The following is a 17345-nucleotide window of genomic DNA, read 5'->3' on the forward strand; positions in this document are numbered from 1 at the left end:
GGTGGCGTCCACATACACCCACTGCTTCCGGAACCCCCTCGCATCCGGGCGGAGCGCGAAGTCGATGTCGGAGCCTGCGATTGCCCCCACCACCTGAAGCAACAAGCACCACGAGCGTTGCCCGCTGTCGACCAAGTGGAGCGAGAAGAAATAGCGGAGCAAGACCATGAACGGGGCAATGCCCACGAAGGCCTCGCACAAGAAAGCGAAAGCTGGGAGGAGGATGATGGATCCAGGATCCAGATGCAGCGCATGGGTCTGGTAGTGCGAGAGCACGGCGTTGAATAAGCCGGAGAACGGAGGCAGCAGGCCGGCAAAAAGAGCGTGGAGATGAAGAGGGATTTCGATGGCCTCTATATCAGCTAAGGTCCAAGGAGGCAAGCCAGACCTTCGTTGCCTTCCACTCGTTGGAATCGACAACAATGGCGTGCCGGACCTTGTCCAGCCCCTCCCGGCCGATCACCGTGGACCGATCCAGAGCTGGTTCCGGCCCCGGCGAGGGCTCCGCGGCCGCAGGGGTCTTGCCCTTCTTCTTCCTGAAGAGCCACAGCGGCGGGGTGGATTGGAGCTGGCGCGGAATCTGGCAAAGAAGACGCAAGTTCGCGAGGAGAAGCAGAAGGCAGGCGTGCAGCGGGGCAATGATGGCTGGGCTGCGTGCGCCAGGCAGTTGTCAAGTCGGGGAGTTGTCGTGGCCGCGTCGGAAAGTGGAGACGCCCACGTCCCATCAGGTGCCACGCGTCAGCCTGGTCCGCAGGCGACTGGGGCCCGCGGCGCTTCGCCCTTGCCCTTTGGCTTCACCTCGAAGCCAAGTCAGAGCGCACCTTGGGCCCAGGGGCTACTGTTAGCATTCTGGGAACCAGGGTATCCAGACTTGCCTGCCTGCGGCCCATGGCGTGGCTCCATCGACAGCCTGGTACGGCCCATACAACACCATCAAGACAAGACCCTCGTGAGGGGCCAAGCCTCGCGAGGCGGGCGACATCAAGACCTCCGGAGGGAGCGGCCTCTCCTGGTTGCCTCCTGAGGAGCGGAGATTTCTATGCAGGTGCCCAACCTCACTATGTCGGCGTTCTGGGGACCAGGGTACCCAGACTTCCCTGCCTGCGGCCCACGGCGTGGCTCCATCGACGGCCTCGTACGGATCATCTACGAGACCATCAAGACAAGACCCTCGAGAGGCAGGCGACACCAAGACCTTCGGAGGAGGCGGCCACCCCATGCGGCCTCCTGAGGAGCGGAGATTTCTATGCAGGTGCCCAACCTCATGAGGTTGCGGTGACACAAACCATGAAGACCAAGGCCAGGCGGGCGCCAGCAGGCGCAGACAAGGCAGTTTCCTCTTTGGTGCTAAGGAGGCAAGCGCAGGCATGGGTTCCCGAGGAATCAGGCAAAGGTTTCCATTGCAGTGCAACAAGAGCAAGACCGTCAGGACAGATGTCATCACCGAGCCCACCGCAGCGTCACGACCAGAAGCTTTGCAGGCGAAGACCACCTTTCGTCAGGATAAGATGTACTACTTGTCCCCTTTCAAATTGGCCACTGTGGGATCCCTTCCCGCCTACGTTTTGGGGGAAGAAGACCGAGGCCACTATAAGTATAGGTTAACCACCACCATAGCAAAGGATCCGAACCTGGTCGACTCATTCCCCCACCAGAGCAGACCTCGCGAAGTTGTTCATCCCTTGTACTAGTTTATCCTCAGCCCCTCGAGAGGCAAATCCACCACAAAGCAAGAGTAGGGTCTCACACCGCAAGGTGGCCCGAACCTGGGTAAAACTACCGTGTCCATCTTCTTCCTTGTTCATCGAGCTAGGCCGTGGGGGTGACGAGCTGGTTGGCTGGAGAGGTCGAGTTCTTCGCACACGCCCCAGAGTTCGAACCTTTCTTGGGTCTGCGAAGCCTTGAATCCGACAAAGGCTAACCTCCTCCTCCTCACACCTAGTAGTACTGAAACCACACATCATGTACATGGTTTTAGTTCTACTAAGCCTAAACCCTTTCGATTCCAAGGTTTGTCTCCATAACTCTAACTTCCTATTTACCCCCGTCCGACTATCGTCAACTAGCACCACATCATCCGCAAAGAGCATACACCATGGGATATCTCCTTGTATATCCCTTGTGACCTCATCCACCACCAAGACAAAAAGATAAGGGCTCAAAGCTGACCCCTGATGCAGTCCTATCTTAATCAAGGAAGTCATCAATGGCGACATCACTTGTTCAAACACTTATCACAACATTATCATACATGTCCTTAATGAGGGTAATGTACTTTGGTGGGACTGTGTGTTTCTCCAAGGCCCACCACATGACATTCCGCGGTATCTTATCATATGCCTTCTCGAAGTCAATGAACACCATATGCAAGTCCTCCTTTTGCTCCATGTATCTCTCCATGAGTTGTCGTACCAAGAAAATGGCTTCCATGGTCGACCTCCCAGGCATGAAACCAAACTGATTTTTGGTCACGCTTGTCATTAAACCCATTAAGCATGGCGAGATTGGCGGCAAACTAGCTATGCCACATGGCGCAATCTGGTTGGTCGCGGTGAAAAAGCTTTTGGAATATTTTTTTTAGATAGAGGTGAGGATTTTTTTTTGAAATGTTTTTTAGATGGTGGTCAGAAACCCGTATTTTTTTAAAATGAAGGGTTATGCAAAGTGGCGCTTGCCGCTAGGCTACGGTGGTAAAAAAATTCCTTTTTCATTTCTTGTTTAGATGGAGGTGAGAATATTTTTTTTGAGATGTTTTATTTAAGATAGAGGCGAGGACCACATGTTTTTCTTAAATGGAAACATGCGCACAACTTCATCTAGCGACGCCACAGGGTGGCACCCCAACCACTAGTTCTTAAGCGGTGCTCAATGACTCTCCCATAGCTTCATTGTATAGCTCATCAACTTAATTCCACGGTAATTAGTGCAACTCTGAACATCCCCCTTGTTCTTGAAGATTGGTACTAATATACTCTGTCTCCATTCATTTGGCATCTTGTTTGCCCGAAAAATGAGGTTGAAAAGCTTGGTTAGCCATACTATCGCTATGTCCCGAGGCCTTTCCACACCTTTCGTCCTTTCTAAAGCCTCCTTAACCTCAGACTCCTGGATTCGCCACACAAAACGGATGCTGGTCTCATCAAGGGAGTCGTCCAGTTCAATGGTAGAACTCTCATTCTCCCCATTGAACAGCTTGTCGAAGTACTCCCACCATCTATGCTTAATCTCCTCGTCCTTCATCCTTCACCAAGAGTTGATCTGCTCCGTCCTTGAAGCATTTAACTTGGCCAATATCCCTCGTCTTCTTCTCTCGAATCTTGGCCATCTTATAGATGTCCCTTTCGCCTTCTTTCATGCCTAACCGTTGGTAGAGGTAGGGGTGGGCATAAAAACCGATGAACCGAACACCGAACCGAAACCGCAACCGAAAAAACCGAATTTTCGATTTTTATCAATGGTGCATAAAAATTCGGTTTCTACACTCGCTAACCGAATTAAGTTCGGTAGGTTCGGTATTATTTTCGGTTAACCGTAATAGAAACCGAACAGTGCAGACGTATGGCAACCTACGTCGCTAAGGTGCATGCACCGCGTGCGGCTGGAGGCCACATGCGTGCAAGCCCTACAACCAACATGCATGCAAGGCCCAAAGGAAGCTCAACCACCCGCATGAGTTTGTGGGCTTCTTTTTCTATTTTGTTGAGTTGACTTAGTGGGCTTCTTGGTATATACGGAGCGACCGGCTGGCAACATAACCATGTTTAATCCCACCTCGTTTGTTTAAGGAGAAGTAGGCAGCAAATCATCTATATAAGAGGCCATGCGTGGGTGGTGTAAGGCACAAGCGCAAAGCGCACTACTCATGTCCCGGTGCATCGGTATATACCGAAACCAAACCGAATTTTTTGGTTAGCCGAAATATCGGTTACCTATTTTGCACTGCCATTTTTAGTTTCAATTTAGCAAACCGAATTTAATAAAAAACCAAACTGTGAAAACCGAATTTTCGGTTTCTACCGAATGCCCAGGCCTAGGTAGAGGTCCTCATACGCCCGACCCCTTGCTTCACTGACAGCTCGCTTTGCGGCCTTCTTAATCATCTTGTACTTCTCTATGTTGTCTGCACTATCCAGGTATAGGCGTCTGAAACAATCTTTCTTCTCTTTAATCACCTTCTGGACATCATCATTCCACCACCAGGTATCCTTATCTTCGCTTCTCCTTTCCCTGGACACTCCAAACTCCTCCGAGGCCACCTTACAAATGCAAGTCGCCATCTTCATCCACACATTGTCCGCACCCCCTCCTTCCTCCCAAGGGCCCTCCTTAATGATCCTCTCCTTGAGCGCCTGAGCTACCTCCCCCTTGAGCTTCCACCACTTCTTTCTAGCGACTTTGGCACGCTTATCCCGCTGAACACGACTCCGGAAGCGGAAGTCGGCAACCACCAGCTTATGCTGAGGTACAACACACTCTCTAGGTATCACCTTACAGTCTAGGCACGCACGCCTATCTTCTCTTCTGGAAAGGATGAAATCAATCTGGCTAGAGTGTTGCCACTATTAAAAGTCACCAGATGTGATTCTCTCTTTCTAAAGAGGGTGTTAGCTACAATCATGTCGTAGGCTAGAGCAAAGCTTAAGGCATCTTCTCCTTGATTCCTGATGCCATAGCCAAAGCCCCCATGCACCCCTTCAAAACCTGTGTTGGATGTACCCACATGGCCATTGAGATCTCCTTCTATGAAGAGCTTCTCGCCAATCGGTACACTCCTAACCATGTCTTCCAGGCCTTCCCAGAATTCCCTCTTGGTGTTCTCATTGTGGCCTACTTGAGGGGCATACGCGCTGATAACATTGAGAACTAAGTCCCCAACTACCAGCTTGACCAGGATAATCCGGTCCCCACGTCTCTTGACGTCTACCACCCCATACTTGAGGCTCTTGTTGATCAAGATGCCTACACCATTTCTGTTTGCAGCCGTCCCCATGTACCACAGCTTGAAGCCGGCATCCTCCACCTCCTTCGCCTTCTGTCCCCTCCATTTGGTTTCTTGGACGCAAAGGATATCAACACCTCTCCTCACCGCTGCATCAACTAGCTCCCGAAGCTTCCCTATCAGAGACCCTATTGTGACACCCCGAGACCGATGCTCCAGATGCCTTCCACCTATTTCGTTGTTGACCGTGTGTTTCATTTGTTTGTTGCATTCATCGTCGCATCATTCGCATTGCATCGGCACTCATGTCGTCATCCTTTTCAAAAACTTGCATCCATCTGTAGTTGTCGGGTCTCCCAGTTCTCTTCCGTTGACCGTTCTGACACCAACCACACTCGCATGCGCCCGTCGCACCTCCGAAATATTATTTTATAAGTGGGATAAGAATGTTCTCAAAATGGGTTGGAATTTGACGTGCAGTCTTGTTATATTGTCGATAGACCGCTTGCCAAATTTTATCGCATTCGGAGTCCGTTTGATACCCCAACGGATAACTATAGCGGGATTATAGTTCCGGAAACCGTGCCGGGCTGCATTACTTCCCTCTCATCTCAGCCTAGCCCACCTACACTACCCCTCTCGCCGGAACCGTCCGATCAAGATCGAACGGCCCGAAAACACCCCTAAACCCCCCTCCTAACCTGTCCTTGCTATAAATAGCAGCCTCCCCCCTTCCATTTTTGTCTAAACCTAGCCCTAACCCTATCCCCAACCTTCAGCCGCCACCCCCACCTCGCATTCCGTGCCCGGACACCTCCACTCCGCCACTTGGCATCGTCTCAGCGGGCAGCCGCCGGCCGCGCCGCAGCTCTCAGCCACTCTGCTGCTACCACGTTGCCTCCCCACTCTACCATGTCACCGCAGGCCCGCTCAGCCCATCTGGAGCCCGCCGCAGGCCGAACCCGGGCCCTAGTCGCCCGCGCGCCAGCGTCGTACGCCGCCCGACCCCGATCCGCACCGACCCCACCGCCTCACGCCTCGCCTCCATCCCCGTCGGCCACCGGAGTCCGCCACCGCCACCGGCGCCCAGGCCAGCTCCTCCGCCCGCCTCCCTTCTCCTCATATCCCGCTTCCCTCTCACACCTCCCTCTCTCTCCCTTCGGCAGGGATCCATGGCGTCGCCCTGGAGCTCGCAGCCGAGCTAGTCCGGTGCGCCTTCGCCGGATCTGGTGGATCTCGCCTCGTCATGACCTCCCCCGCGCCCGTTCCGGCCATCCCTCCGCCCCGGCCTCGACCCCTGAACCAAACGGCCCAGGACATCCTGCACCGTGCCATCCCGATCATCCCCATCCCGTTTTCGCGCTGGTATATTTTCACTAAGTCCCAGATTTCAACAGCATGTTTGCATTTTGTGCAGCTTATATCTCTGTGCATCTTTGTCGTATGAGCATGATTTATATATGAAAGTTGTTGTACTCTTCGTGCTCTACATGATGGTGGCTGTTGCATGCATGATTAGAGTTCATCTTCATGTCATAATCTCTGTTGCAAAAGTGCATCCTGATGTTATGTGCAGAAAACTGTTAAAACTTGTCAACTTGTCTTGACAGTTGCCACTAATCCATTGCTCATATGCATATGATGCCTTGATGTGATTTGCTCTATGTGATGTGTACTTCGATGCCATGCCCTTGGTTGCCATGTAAAGTTGTTGTAGCACATCTCTTTCTTGCTCTCAAATTGGCATCATGATAAAACTGTCAATCTATTAATAGAATGTTCCATTTTGCAAAAATCATAGTAACTAATCTATGCATCATATGAGTTTGTGCCAATGGAGTAAGTTGGAGATTGCCATGTCTACTACATGCCCATGTCAATTTCATAAATGTTAGAATTGCTATGTTTGCCGTTATGTGCATCCCAAGTAGGCATCATGCCGTTTTGGCAGATTGTTATTTAAACTTGCCTTGTGTGTATGTGTTGAACCGTTGCTCCGTTTTGATCATGTCCTATATGAAACTTTCTTAGATTTGCATGTAGTTTCTTAATGTTATGTTGCATCCATGTTTTAGTGTTTATGATTGTGTTTTGCTTGAATTTGCATCAATGCCATGGTAAACTTGTTTAGCTCATCTCTTAGACCGTATCTCCGAATTAAATGAACTTTATATGTAACTTGACTAGAAAAATGTGTAGATCATCGTGGTGCGTGTTAACTTGTTGTTTAACAAGTTTAACCTTGTGTTTTAATCAGATCAGTACCAAATTCGAAATTTGCATATGGTGACTTTCCGGAATTGTTATGTGTTGTTTCCGGCCCCATTTAAATTGCCTAAATAGGTAGTTTTATTGTGCATCACCTCTTGCCATGTTAACCAACATTTAATCTTGTCATGCATCATACTTGATTGTGCATCATGCCATGCTTATGCTTGTTTGTTTAATGTGTTGTTTGCTTCTTTCCGGTTGTGCTTCGTCTCAATAGTTTCGGTTCCGTTGCGATTGTTAGGATGCGTTCGACTACGTTGGTTCATCTACTTCATGGTTTCGGTCTTCTTCCGAGCAGGATTTCACGCAAAATGACCATTACCTTGGATATCACTACTATTTCTGCTTTGCTAGTTGTCTCGATGCTATCGCTATGTCGCGCTACCTACCACTTGTTTGTCAACCCTCCCAAATTGCCATGATAACCTTTTCCACCATCCCAGCAAACCGTTATTTGGCTATGTTACCGCTTTGCTCAGCCCCTCTTATAGCGTTGCTAGTTGTAGGTTGTTCCATGTTGGGAAATGGATATCACAATATCTCTTATTTAATTAATGCATCTATATACTTGGTAAAGGGCGGAAGGTTCGGCCTTTTGCCTGGTGTTTTGTTCCACTCTTGCCGCCCTAGTTTCCGTCATACCGGTGTTATGTTCCTTGACGAGCGCTCCTAACACATGTGGGTGTATGGGAACCCCCTGACCAATCACTTAGGAAAGAACTCTACCAGCAAGGCCCAACATTGGTTTTTAAAATTTGCCAACATAATAATACTGATAATAATAATTTGACGCATAGGGAGTTAGCACTACCCGAGGAATCTTAATTCAACATAATACAGGTGGGCCAGTGTTGATGATCTTGGTCCAAAACGGGTAGCCTGCGGGGCCACCACAGGGAAACTCGAGGACAGGTTTTACTCGTAGCTTGTCCCATCCGGTCATGCCCTGAGAACGAGATACGCGGGTCCTATCGGGATTTGTCGGCACATCAGGCGGTCTTGCTGGTTTATTTTTTACCTTTAACGAGAGGCAGGTCCACGGAATTCCTTATTGTAAGCATCGTGTTCTTCATGGTGTGAGGATGTTTTATCGGATGCACGTGATAATTTATAATGGACCACTTGGAGCACCCCTGCAGGGTTAAATCTTCTCGGAAGTCGTGCCCGCGGTTATGTGGCGACTTGAAAATTTATAATATCTGGTTATAGAGAACTTGACACTAAACCCGAATTAAAATACACCAACCACGTGCGTAACCGTGATTGTCTTTTTTCGAGGAATTTTGGGAAGAGAACACGGTGGGGTTATGTTTGACTCGTAAGTAGTTCAGGATCACTTCTTGATCATTATTAGTTTGCGATCGTTATGCGTAGTTGCTCTTCTTACTCTTGTACTCGTAAGTTAGCCACCATGCAATGCTTAGTGCCTGCTACAACCTCATCACTTATCCATTCCATACCCATTAAGCATTGCTAGTCTTGATACCCATGGTAATGGGATTGCCGAGTTCTCGTGGCTCACAGATTGCTACAACCACAGATGCAGATACAGGTAATGCAATGTCGTGAGAGCGATGCTTGCTTGCTTTGGAGTTCTTCTGCTTCTTCTTCTTCGATCGAGGGATAGGTTACTGGTCGGCAGCCTGAGCTAGTAGGGTGGATGTCGTTTTTGTTTTTCGTTTAATTTCATCCATAGTCCGATATTGCTCTTCTGTATGATGTTTGATGTATTCATGTGACAATTGTATGCCTTTGCATGTATCCCCATTTGTGTTGTATATGGTACGATGTAATGATATCCACCTCGCAAAAGCGTCTTCAATATGCGGCTCTATCCTTGGTGGGACCTTCGAGTTCCTCTCGGATAGGATCACATATTGGGCGTGACACCTATGTTCCAGCTAACTAAGCGAATCCTCCTAGGCTCGGCTAGCTTCCTTACCCTTCGCACTCGTCGAGTCAAATGCGAAGACCCTTGCTCATTTTTCACTACATCCGGGCGCCGATGTAGCACGCCACTAAGGATGCGACGACCCGATCCTCGCTCACTTGCCACCGTATCCGGATCAAGATACGACGCACCACCAGGAAGGGTGGCGGCCCGGCCCTTGCCCATTTGACACCACACCCGGGTTCCGATGTGGCGCGTCGCTGAGAGGGTTACGCCCCAACGAAAATCTTTTGGGTTTCATCTCCATAAGAGTGGCTGAGTTTTTACATTGGCTCGTCAAGCCTACCACAACCCTCCTTTACCCAGGCTTGGGACCGGCTCCGTATACATAAAAGGGGAGCCTTGCCGCAGCGGTGAAGTTGTTGCCATGTGACAGTCACGGGTTCGAGTCCTCGAAACAGCCTCGTGCAGTAATTTGTATTGAAATCTCTAAAAGACTTAATTTACAAACGGAGGGAGTATTTGTTTAAATTGGGGCTATATAGATAATCAAATTACATACATGGCAACATGATGCTACTATAGACAGACCGAGGCCATACTAGGGAACATGCTAGGCAACAGATAGAAGCCCACGCAATCTTGGAGCAACATGATTCTCAATTTTTTGGGCGCCAGTTTTACATCATCTGTTACGGCAGAAAAAAAAAATTGGTGCCCAAAAACCTTGTCTCCTGCCCTAAAATCATTTCCACGTACCAACTTTTACATCATCTGTTGGAGATGCACTTTGGCGATATATGCTGCCATGGCAGCCATTTCGGTAGTGCACGTATAGGTGACTGATTCTCCAGGATCAGCTAACCCACTCCCTCACTTTCCCCTCTTTCTCTTGGCTAGTTAGGGATTCTGTTAGCTGATCTGTGAGCTGTTGTATAAATTACCCTGATGTAAAGGAATAAAAGTGCACCGCACACAAAACTCTCTATCAAATCTTACAGCTCTATATATAAGGCATGGCATATCATCACTTTCATGAAGCAATAAATAAACAAGATTTTCTGGTCTCTCCCTCTCACTTCTCCAGTAGGCTCCAGAGCCCCTCCACAACGGCAACAAAAAGCCCTACCAATGGATAGATGAAGGCGAGGGTATAGAGCCTTACTGTCAATATTCAGAGCCGTAACTAGGCCTGGCCATAACAACTGCACGATTCACATGGGAACTCACCTCACTTCCTCTTCATTTACAGGCTTTATCAAATGTAAAGGACAGAACCAAAATTGGAGGTAAGCATGTGCTTCTGTATGAATGGGTGCACACAAAGGATTTAGTTTTGTATCCTATGCAATCTGTACTACTTGTAAAATTGTAACTTGACAGTGTTCCTATATCATGTGGAACAATAAACATATGGGAGTGAATGTGGCACATATGCTTGTATTTTATGTACTTTGCATACACTATTCCAAGATAAATGATACCCGCACAAGAAATTCCATTCCAAAGCACGGACGGTTAAATTTCACATACTAAGGAGATTTATTTAACATCAAATGTGTACTCCCAGATCAACAAATCAAATCAAATAGATAAAGACAGCATTGTCATGTTGCTGGCAGCAGAGGGGATGGTGCTAAGCACATATATCAATGAATTATCACTACTAATTTTAACTTCAAGGTGGAGGTGGTTATTTCAAACTGTAGAAAAAATTGTGATATTCAATGCCAACATTTCGTACATGACATTCCACAAAACAGTGCACGAACATTTAAGAATAAACTTAACAGAGAACTTACGAAAAGCTTCCAATAAAGCTGTACAACAAGAAGCAGGTACTGGCGAAGATGGTAGCTCACGAAGAACATGCTGCCGAGATGTTTCCACGAGTGCAGTTAGTAGAAGAAAAAAATCCATGCTTTTGGGAGCATCATAATTATTCTAATAACTAGAATGACTAAATGAGTGAGATACCTTCACACAGTCACCAACAATATGTGCATCCTCGCCTGGTGCAAACTCGGTTCTTCCTGGTATGAAATAGAAACAGTCACAAAATTTGGATTGTACACTCTTGATTGGCAGAAGGAAACCAAGACAGAGTAGTTCAAAGTTAGATAAAGATATTGACATAAACCTTGTTCATATTCACATAGCCTCCTATCAACCTCCTCCACATCGGCAGCCTGGCGCAAAATTCCTTCCACCCTTATCCCTGTAACAACAGATTTATGTGGAATGACATGTTATAAAGATAACTTCATTAGCAACATCTAGAGTTTCCAGGTTCTAGATTTGGTTCTTATTAGTTAGCATAACTTGTGTGCCCACCATGTTTCTCAAGATAACGCAGAGCTTTTTCTAGAAAAGAAGGGCTGCCATCGATATCTTCGAGCGCAAGCAGAATTGGCCTGCCAACAACTAGTGACTTGACTGGCCTTTTCTCTCGCCCTGCAAACAATTGGGCACGGTATGATTTAACTGGAAAAAGGGTCTAAAGCTCTGGAGATATATGCAGCAGCACAATGGGACCAACAATTTGGAGCCGTTGTTTCATATGCATCACAAGTGTCATTGCGAAATATCCCATTGTGCCCCATCACAAGAGCTGCATTTGGAGCCTGTGCAAGAGCTTCTTCTAATGCTGCTTTCCACTCAAATAAATCTTCAGAAGTTTCTGCCTGTATGAAGCAAAAGCATAATTCAAAATATAGATGGAACATGATGATGCATTATTTTTATACTATTATCACTCATTTTTTTCTCAACAGCTAATAATTAAGTTGGTAGGTCGTACCTTAAGGGTGAAGGCACGACCATCACGACCATCTGGGAAAAGGACAGTCAACAATTTTTTGTCTTCTCTGACTACCACACTGCACAAGAAATATACTCTGATATAGTATTAATGCCCCACACAACATCCATAAAAGAAAAGGTGTTAATAGAATGAGATAAATACCTGCCAGAATTGTTTAAATCAATCCCACCCAGAGTAGCACTCACTTCACCACTTCTCTGGGGCAAGGTATTCTGCAACACCACAAAAGGAACCTGTCAAGTGAGAAGAAAAGGTGTGCGCACAACAATAACAAAGTGTGCGCACAGAAGGCCTAAATTCAACTGCTGAGATACAGAGAGCAGAATAGCCACCAAAAAGTTCAATGAAACTCCCATTTGGTATACCACTATGGAAAACAAATTGCTTGACACGGCTACGGACCATGCATTATCATTCACCAGTAATCGCATTTATTATCATGCAACTTATGTACAGAACCACTGAATCCAAAATAACATGAGAGAAATCTTATATTCAACCTAAGGATGTTGTCATATTGAGTAACCAATCTGACATCAGCACCTAGACATTGAATACTCATGCATGACAACAGTTTAGTATGCATGCAGAAGATGCAACGAATACTGGAACCAAATGGACCAATCAAATTAATTGTCCAAGGGAAGAAGGCAATGGAGAGGGAACATATCCAAGAGTCCAAGTAGGGCGCGTTTTAACCTACTGTCAACATGAAGAGTCATGTCATATCTATTACCAAGTAATTTTGTTGTATGTGAGCCCATGTTCCACTGTGGCCCGGGCCCATTCTCTGACCTAGAAGAGGAACCAGACGTTGTCTGTTCACAAGCGCTGCTTCACACCAGATCGAGCACCTGCCTGGGTGCGTCTCTCTCACATTCCACATGGTATCAGGGCGCGGGGCGTGAGACGACAGCCGGTGAGGCGGCGGGATCCGGCGAGGAGACAGTGAATCTGGACGAGCAGCCCGCGAGGAGGCGGAGCTGCGTGCGGGCTCGTGCCGCGACTGCGCGAAAAGGCAGTGCAGACAGCGGCTGGCATCGACAGCAGGGAAGGGGACGAGCTGGTCCATCGCGGGATTCTTCTGGTCATTCTGTTCTTCCTTCTTCTGCTCCAGGGGCTGGCTCTTGAGGTTGAAGAGGAAAGAGGTGGTAGAAGGGGACGAGCTGCTGGTGCTGCACTAGGGGAGGCTGCTGGTGTTGCGCAAGGGGAGGTGCGGCTCGGGTGTGGCTCAGCCACGTTCTGAGACAAAGACAACGCAGTGCTGAGCTGCGGCTGGCTGCTGAGCTCTGGGTGCTTGGCAGAGGAAGCTGCTGGGTGTAGTGGCGCTGTAGGCACCGGGCTGCTGCTGAGTGTTGTGCTGCTGCTATTGTTGGAAGTTTTTTTTTCTGCTCCTGATTGGAGAAGAAGAGGGGGAGGCAATCATGGGGGCTGAACTTACTGCTGCTATAGAGAAACTTGCGCAGCTCATGACTGCAAAAGCTGCCGAGGGGTTACCTCCTGCAAGTGGCGCCATTGTTGAGCCCCAAAGCCTGAGCTCATGCCCAATGATGTCAAGTTGAATAGTGTGGGCAGCTACCTGAGCTTGTCGAGGCAGGCCTTGTTGATCTTGAAGACAAATGGCCTGACAGGAAATGTTCTTGGAATAGTTGAAGAACCGGCTGACAAGGAGAGCTCAGAATGGAAGAAGTGGAGTGTCACTAACTCCCTGGTACTGGCATGGATGTTGAACTCCCTGATTCCAACCATTGCAGTGTGTGTTGAAATACTTCTGTTGTGTGGAGCATGCTGTCCACGAGGTATAGCGGTAAGGATGCCGGTAAGGGAAACCTCATGCTCATGTCTCAAATTGAAGACAAGATCTATGTTGTTCGTCAAGGTGACAGCAGTGTGCTGTGTATGTGAATGAGCTGCAACACCTTTGGGTAGATCTGGATCAGTGTGATCCCCTTAAGCTTCCACGTGCAAAGTCCATGGAGATTGCCAGGAAGTGGGTTGAGAGCGCAGGTGTGTGATGCCGTTTTTAAAAGGCATAGATCAAGCTTTTGAGAGTAGACATGCTGCGCTGCTACATCAGCCGACACTTGGGTCCCTTAATAGGCCATTGTTGCGATGTCCCAAGAAGAGGTACGGCTGCAGTCAAGAAGAGGAGATGGAAATGAATCTGCTTACAGAGTGGCTGACCAGCGAGGTTTTGGGGAGTGTGATAATTGTGGTCAAACAGGGCATATCAGCCTTTTTTGCACTGGACCAGAAGAGGCAGAGTACAATGGTGGCAGTAGCGGCCGAGGTGGTCGGAATGGGAGTCGTGGTCGCAATGGGAGTGGCGGTTCTTGGAATGCTCCTCACTGGAATGCTCCCAAAGCAAATGTAGCTGCTTCGGCTGAAGGGAAGCAGCCTGTAGGAGGACAGGAGACTGCTACCAGCTATGCCAACTTTGTCGATACAAATGAAGGTAACATTGAACACACATCAATAGCAGCCCATAAAATAAACTTTGAATGAGTGCTGGACCTGGAGCACCACAGTTGCTGGAGACTTTAATGGGTTGTAATCTTATGTTCCACACTCTCTCGCACATCAGAAAAACATTCACACAGCAGATGGCACAGCCCAGCCCATCACGGGTGTAGGGACAGTCAGTTGCACACCGAGCATTGAATTATCATCAATGTTGCATGTGCCAGCTTTTCCTGTGAACTTAGTGTCCTTGAGTGCTTTGGTTCACCACAGTGATTGCCAAGTAATTCTTGACAAAGTTGGGTTCTTGATCCAGGAGAGATCAACGGCCAGGTGTTTTGGAACTGGAACGAGGCATCGGGGGTTGTGTGGTACATGGACCGCAACATGACGGACCAGGAGGGAATGCACATGCTAGCTGCAGTTGTTGAGGATAAGGAGACTGGAGCCTTAATGCATCACTATAGGATGGGACATGTGTCTTTTGATAAAATGTCTCAATATTTCCTGATGTAATGAGTAGTGTGGACAAGAGCAAGCTGCACTGTTATGCGTGTGAGTTTGCTAAACATACCAGAACATCCGGCATCACCGCACCCGAGCCAAAACGTCGGATATCCGACCCGTACCGGACGTCCGGTCCCTCGCGAGACACCGGACGACCGGTAATCTTTGGACGTCTGGAACTGCCTGTGCGCAGCCACTCGGGTTTTGACCCATGTATCCCCCTCTCTCTCCCTATACTATATATACCCCTTCAGTTAGACGAATTAGGGTTAGCAAAGTATATTGAGATATTCTAGAGAGCTTTGCTCATCTACCCCTCCTCTTGGAGATCAAGACCTCTTAGGAGAAGATCCCCAGGTGGATATCAAGACCTCCTTTGTGGAGAAGACTATCAAGACCTCATCTCCTTTGGATTTGGGAAGAACCTTACCTTTGTGCTATTTTCCCTTGATTGTTCATGTTATGCTTGAGGATCTCATGTATGTTATTCTAGTGGATGTGTGATTTGGATTTTGCTTGAGTGATTCCTTTTGTTGTTCTTGTTGATTTCACCTTTTCCTCCTCCAAGTGTGAAAAGATCATCAAATTAGGGTTACACCCTACATCACCCAGGCCCATTCTTTGACGTACAAGAGGATCTGATCACGAGGCTGCTTCACACCAGATCGAGCAGCTGCGTGGGTACGTCTCTCTCATGTTCCACAAATTTAAGGGTTAAAGGCATTTTACTTCATGATGTGTTATAGTTGAGGAGTTAAGCTTTTGGAGGAAAATTTCAAACATATGGTCATCATGATAGTAATAATCGTATCTTGAGCCTTAAGACGTATAAATGTAAAGTATTGCATCTCACAAATGAAAAGGAAACTTATGAGAATAGAGGTTCTAACAGGATCACTCTTGAAGAAAACTAATGATGTTCGTGTGAGGATGAACCAGCGTTTTTTCCATGATTTCCATCCAAGTCCTGAAAAGCAAATATGTAAGTATTCTCTTTCCCGTTAGGAAAAAAGTCATGGTGCCCAAAAACTGTATCAGATAACCATAACCAGCCACGTGAAATTGAACCCAAATACCATAGTGTGTGATATCAGACCATGATTCAGATATGCAAAGGATTAATATGGTTCACTGATTTGGTGGCCAAATTTCTGTACACGAGACAAGCTAACAAACTTGACAGTGATGATGGAACTATGTACATGACCACATTATTTCTGTTCCTCGTATATGTTAGTGATAAGAAACATATCTTATCATCAAGAAAAACTTCTCTTTAGATAACTCTTAAATTTTTTAAGTTCGTGAATTTAAAGGTGATTTCCTCCTTCGAGAACTACCCAACATTCATGTGCGCCTACTTAGCTACAGAACCTGAGCAACCGATTAACAATAATGGAAGAGTCGTATTAAAAGTGCCAGTCCATATCTGCACAGGTCCCTCTGATAATCACAAGAAAAAGAAAGAAGTATGGATGCCAATGTTGCTTTAAAGGCTTAACACGACAATACTAGAACACATGGAAACATTTTTGCTTCTTAATTTTTCTTATCCATGTCGCTAAACTGGGCGGAACAGCTAGTTAGAGAGGGGAAGTCAAAGAGTGTACCTTTGGATGATATGAAGAGATGTCCACTCTTGAAAACCTGATTAGAATGATGTTATGACATCAGAAATGTAGATGGGCAGAGTATAGTAAAAGTGAACTAATAAACTGCGACATGGAGTTCTCAATCAAGCATTGGACAGCATATAGTAAAATATTACGGAGTATATGGTAAAAGTAAAGTAAGGAATTGCTATGTGGAGTTTTCAATGAAGCAATTCTATAGACCAACATTCAGAATTCATAGCATGACCAAAGAACAAAATTAAATGGAATAAAAACGTATATTTGATATATCATCGTAATTTTACAGTTAATTATTGTTATCCCACATCTAGCACTAGCAGAAGTATAGTGCTTCTTGCTGGATGGCACTAAACAGATGCAAAATTTACAAAGAAATATTTATCACATAGTTGTGAGTAAACCACCACTGTGAATACAGCATGCTTTTGTTACTAAGAGTTACATTGAGTAATACTGAATTCTGAACTTCCCGATAAAGATGGAATGAACCATCTGCTATCTAGACTGGCACTCATATTTTCTTCCATCATGCTTCAGTAAGAGTTTGGAGTAAGTGAAGCTTCTCAGTTTAAATGATACAAGGCTAATATGCATATATAGTATGCCGTAATGTAATAGGCGTCGGCAGTATCGCGCAAACGCCGTTTGGCACTTCCATGATATCCACATGCTTTGCAGCCACAAACTCATAAAACCATGCAGAATTCCCACATTTTGCACGCCTGGAAGTTGAAACACTAAACCTCCAACTCATGTAGTGCCTTGTTATAACCACTGTATTCCTTATTCCTTCCTTGACAACCCCTCTTAGTCATTTCT

At 46.9% G+C, this 17345-nt stretch overlaps 1 protein-coding gene across 4 annotated transcripts in view; it reads right to left on the reverse strand.

Moving 5' to 3' along the window:
- LOC123097416 (rho GTPase-activating protein 7) overlaps positions 1-17345 on the reverse strand; it is a 30797-nt gene that overhangs the window by 12268 nt on the left and 1184 nt on the right. For 3 of the 4 annotated variants that reach the window (XR_006447170.1, XM_044519133.1, XM_044519131.1), the window contains exons 2-10: positions 16503-16539; positions 15783-15859; positions 12067-12137; positions 11902-11998; positions 11641-11785; positions 11436-11555; positions 11242-11319; positions 11079-11134; positions 10904-10973 (exon numbers count right to left, since the gene is read on the reverse strand). Coding sequence is in view for 3 of the 4 variants with exons in the window: in XM_044519133.1 (XP_044375068.1) it covers positions 10904-10973; positions 11079-11134; positions 11242-11319; positions 11436-11555; positions 11641-11785; positions 11902-11998; positions 12067-12137; positions 15783-15859; positions 16503-16539 (751 nt within the window). In the remaining variant the exon portion in view is untranslated. The remainder of the gene's footprint in view (positions 1-10903; positions 10974-11078; positions 11135-11241; positions 11320-11435; positions 11556-11640; positions 11786-11901; positions 11999-12066; positions 12138-15782; positions 15860-16502; positions 16540-17345) is intronic. The other variant, XM_044519132.1, reaches the window with a different exon arrangement.

This window comes from Triticum aestivum, chromosome 4D (genome assembly GCF_018294505.1).
Source record: "Triticum aestivum cultivar Chinese Spring chromosome 4D, IWGSC CS RefSeq v2.1, whole genome shotgun sequence".
NCBI lineage: Eukaryota > Viridiplantae > Streptophyta > Magnoliopsida > Poales > Poaceae > Triticum > Triticum aestivum.